General features: G+C 38.7%; 1 protein-coding gene across 1 annotated transcript; it reads left to right on the forward strand.

Annotated features, from left to right (window-relative positions):
- Positions 1-4,901, forward strand: noxo1b (NADPH oxidase organizer 1b). Its single transcript, XM_084434753.1, has 8 exons — positions 1-192; positions 290-370; positions 454-526; positions 1,077-1,260; positions 1,460-1,668; positions 1,757-1,879; positions 1,966-2,083; positions 3,948-4,901. The coding sequence occupies exons 1-8, from the start codon at positions 127-129 to the stop codon at positions 4,534-4,536; spliced, it is 1,443 nt and encodes a 480-aa protein (XP_084290879.1). The 5' UTR covers positions 1-126; the 3' UTR covers positions 4,537-4,901.
- Positions 4,902-4,920: the final 19 nt, after the last annotated feature.

The raw sequence follows: 4,920 nt of genomic DNA on the forward strand, positions 1-4,920 counted from the left end.
CGTGAGATAAACAACACGCCCATGGCTTTCGGCTAGGCTATAAATGATGAGGATGATGGTGATGCTGAAAGAGAACAAGGAAGGAGAGATATCTTGTGATCTCGTTCATCAGAAACAGAGTCAGCTATGAGTGACCTTCGCTTTCCTGTCGATGTCCGTCTTATCGGAGTAATGAAAAAGGACAAGGACAAAGTAAGAATATGATGTATTCGTAGGATAACTTTAAATACTTACAACGCTGTTAAATGTAGCGTATGATTATAATTGTTTGTTTGTTGATTTGTTACAGAAATACATGACATCTGTGATATGGTCAGACCAGAGTGAGATGATAGTGTACCGATCCCTCCGAGACTTCAAAACGCTCCATGTACGTTTTACAGTCATCTACTTAGCACAGATCGTTACTAGAAGTGAAAAAATCGTTATTTAATTTACATTTCTTTCCATCAGAGGCAATTAAAAAAGAAGTTTCCGGTGGAAAAACAATCTCGGAAAGAGGATAGAGTGCTACCCAGATTTGGAGGTATGATTAACAGTTTTTTAGGTGATCAAAATGTAACTAATGTTGAAACATCTAAATGTACAATTTTTGGTAACACTTTATTTTACAGTGTCCTTGTTACATATGTACATGTACTTACCATAGTAATAACAGTAAATTATTCATAATTACAAGCAACTAAAACAACCAAATCCTAATCCTACCCTAACCGTATAGTAAGTGTAGTTACTTAATATTACTCAGTACTTAAATATATAATTACACTGACACCTTAAAATAAAGTGTAACCCATTTTTTTGTAACCCATTGTTTAAGCCTGACATATAATAGCATGCATAAAGTAGTAACAAATTCCTGTATTTACATACTTTACATATTGATGCTCACATTGCAAAGCCTTTCAAACAATTATTCATCATTATTATAATATTTTATGTTGGAGGGAAACAGCTGAACTTTGTCTGCATGTCTGCAGTACTCCCATTAACCCCCTAGAGGGCCCTGTTAAAGACAACTCTTTTATCCACAATGTATTTGTTTTGTTGTTCATTGAGATTTCTGTTGTTTACAGCTCAGTGCATAATGCCATCATTTCAGTTGAAAGCTCTGGCTAAGTCAGTGTCTCGTCTGAGGAATCTGGAGAGCTACTGTTCCACCCTTTTGCAGTGTGACACATCTGTGTCACATTCCACAGAGGTCATTCAGTTTTTCCTGCCAAATGAGCAGGAGCTTCTGCCAGAATATACCCAAAACAGGTAGGCCATGTAGATTATTGCCCTGCGGCAAAAAAGTATGTAACTAGCATTCCAAGAATATGCAGACAGTAGGCTATAACTCACTTCATATTTCTGATTTGATCTGTTTTGGTTGGAAGAGTTTAAATATCCGTGCCAACCTGCTGGAATGTGTTTGTGCAGTAAATGTCTGTTAAAGCTGTTCTTTTCTCCCTACAAGTGTGATGATTCTGCAATCAAACAGCATCCCCACTGTCAACAGAGGACCTGACTTGGCAAATAAACGTCTGAGCAATGGCAATGTGACCCAGCCTTTTGTGTCCAAGACATATCGATGTGTGGCTCCATATGAGACTAAAGATACAAAGAACAAGCCCTTTAAAGTAGCTGTGGATGAAAGACTGGATGTGCTCATCAAAGACAAAGCAGGTATGTCTCTTGTTTCTTAAAGAAGTGAACTAAAGTTCATAGTGCAGATCCTTACAGCTTCTTAATATTTTTTCTGTGGTGTGATCAGGTTGGTGGCTTGTCGAGAATGAGGATAAACGACTAGCTTGGTTTCCTGCTCCTTACCTGGAATTGTGTGATGAGGAGGAAGAAGAAGAGGACGAGGAGGAGTTTGACTCACCTACTTTTGAATGTAAGATACAGCTGTTACATAAACGTTCTGTCGTATTGAATCTCCAAAGATAACCTTGCTAACTGAAAATGTTTTCGTTCCCCTAGTGTCTCTGTACTGCGCAACAAGAAGTTACACATCTAAAAAAGAGGACGAGCTCTCTCTCAGCATCGGCGCTGTTGTGGAGGTGTTACAGAGGTCTGATAATGGCTGGTGGCTTGTTAGGTAATTAAAGTTGTTGACGTTCATAATTTCAGAGAATTATCTGAATTATTTTAAGACAGATGACTGCTAAACCTTATGATTGACTTGCCCTAGCAAACTATTTCCTACATAGCATGTCTTTTGTTTGCAATAAGCATAATATACAGTAAGTCAGCCATTATTTAAAAAAAAAATACAGTTATAAATACATAAATATTAATATCATTTGAAAACGGTTTTCTCTTTTAAAGGTCCCATGACATGAAAATTTCACTTTATGAGTTTATAACATTAATATGAGTTCCCCTAGCCTGCCTATGTTCCCCCAGTGGCTAGACATTTTGATAGGTGTAAACCAAGCCCTGGGTATTTTTGAGAAAATGAAAGCTCAGACGGGCGAATCTAGAATCTTCCCTTTATGTCGTCATAAGGGGAAAGGTTACCTCCCCTTTCTCTTCTTTGCCCGCAAAGAGAATTTTGCCCGCCCATGAGAAAATGAGCTGCGATATTGTTTTTTCCTCGAGAGACATCATGGCTTGCAAACGAGCGAAGCATGGCAGTTGCTCAGTGTTTGGATGTACAAATGAACACAAAAGTATTTTTTTAGTTCCTTCATCTGAGCCTCTGAAGAACCAGTTGGTTATGTGAATTTCTGATGTGTAATTGTTCAAGTTCAGACAGATAATCTCTCTCTCAAAGTCGTTCAATACTGTTTATGCATCACTAAGTCAAGCCAGTGACTAAAATATCAACTTCACATCGTTTCTCTTGGTAGGATGAAAATAATCTTATTTAAACTGTGATTAAAATATATACAGAAAGCGTTCAAAGAACAATCCCTTTCCAATCGGCCAAGCTGTCAATCACACAGTGCGAGTTTATCTGGACACTTGCCAAAACTCGTTATGAAATCAATGACGCTGTTACACTGCATAACGAAGCTCTTACTGTACTTACCTCATCAACGCAAAGAATGCCATAGAAGTGCTGCACAGGGTGTGAAATCTCGGTATTCTTTGGTTGTTTGGGATAATTAAGCTCTAAGAACATAGGAACTCCAAGGCACTTGAATTACGTGTGCACACACACCCTGACGAAGGCATGTAAAGCCGCAACGCGTAGGTGTACCTGTCACCAATTTTAATGTTTAAGCCATGAATAAAATAAAGGCTTTTAAACTTTTTTCAACATAATTCGAGTGCCTTGGAGTTCCTATGTTCTTTGTACTTACCTCATGTTTGCATTGGTGAAATCATTAGTGAGAGTGCAGAAACTGCGTTGCAATGATAAGATCTTCATTCACGCGATCAACAGGCTGTCATCTGCTCAATGCTCATCACTGCAACCTTTTATGTGATGGGAATAGATCTAAATACTTATCACGATTCGTTAATCTCGATAGCTGTAATAGTAAAAACGTATAATAGCTGTAATAGTAAAAGGTTTTGAGAGAGTTCCACATGTAATGCTAGCTATTTCATATGCAAGCATGTCAGCCAATCACAGCAGTGGGCGTTTACACTGAAGTCTTACAGCAGACACACCCCTTCAAACAGAGTGTTCAAATCAGAGGCTAAAATCAGGCTAGGAAAAATGCCTTTTATTTCTAAATTATTACAATTACTAACATTATAAGGGCACCCCAGGAAACATTGTAAAATAATAAAATAATCCATGTCATGGGACCTTTAATATATTTTTTTAAATGTAATTTATTTCATTGATGGCAAAACTACATGCCATTTCTTCATTCTCACATGATCCTATAGAAAGGATGGATGGATGGATGTTTAAATCTCTAAATGCATAAATTAATATTTCTAAAATGTACATGATGTGTCTGTCCCATACAAAACTTAACCTTAAGCTTGTATTCCCTGTGCAGATATAACAGAAAGGCAGGCTATGTGCCCTCCATGTACCTGAAGCTCTACAGCAGCCCCAGCTTTGGCCTTCAGACTCTTCAGAGGAAACTTCACAGCTCTGCTATCAACCTGTCCGTCAACAACTCTTTAAAACTGGAGCCTCAGGTTCGCTCACGAAACAGAACGAATAGTTACCTCAGCTCCGGCTCTCTGGAAATGCTGTCAGAGCCCCAGAGCCAGAACAGCGATCCGGGACAGCACGAGGAGTCTGCCAGCTTCAGCGATGATGGAACCGACTTCAGCTTCAGTTCCTCCGACACCACCTCCATGAGCCCAAGCATGTCCAGCTCAGAGGGGGAAGAGGGCCTGAGACAGCAGGATAAAGAGCCAGACAGTATTGATAGTGGTATGTCCAGTGGCCAAACCAGCCCCATCAGTTCAGACACTGGCCACCCTATGAAAGGAGTCGGAGCTCCAAGGATACCACCCCGACCACAAACTCAGGAGATCCTACGCCGCTGCACAACCTACACCCGTAAAGTTGCTCTGGCAACCTCTGCACGCCTTGCTCCTGAAACACAAATCATAAAAGATGGAGGTAGAGCTTGAAATGAGTGAGAGAGCGTATGGGTGCAAATGATAATGAGTGACTTTCTACCTATTTTTGGTCATCTTTGAGTTTTAAGATAAAACAACAATATTAATCTTGGTTCATTATAATCTCCTTGTAATCATTTTTGGGGCTAAATTAATTATATCTCAAATAAATCATTTGTATTATACATAACCTGTTATGGTAGTTACAGTGTACATATTTAAAGGTTTCAAAAGTTGTTTTCAGTTTTTTTACTAACCTTATATTCAGACTGCTATATTGTTGTCTTGAAGTTAATAGTATTCCATACTGGAAAATGTTTTTTATTTGGACCTTTGCTTGTATACATATGTTTCAATAAATGTTTTGACTGCATTTTAATGATTCTGATGTCATGG

This window comes from Rutilus rutilus, assembly GCF_951802725.1.
Source record: "Rutilus rutilus genome assembly, chromosome: 16".
NCBI classification, from domain to species: Eukaryota; Metazoa; Chordata; class Actinopteri; order Cypriniformes; family Leuciscidae; genus Rutilus; species Rutilus rutilus.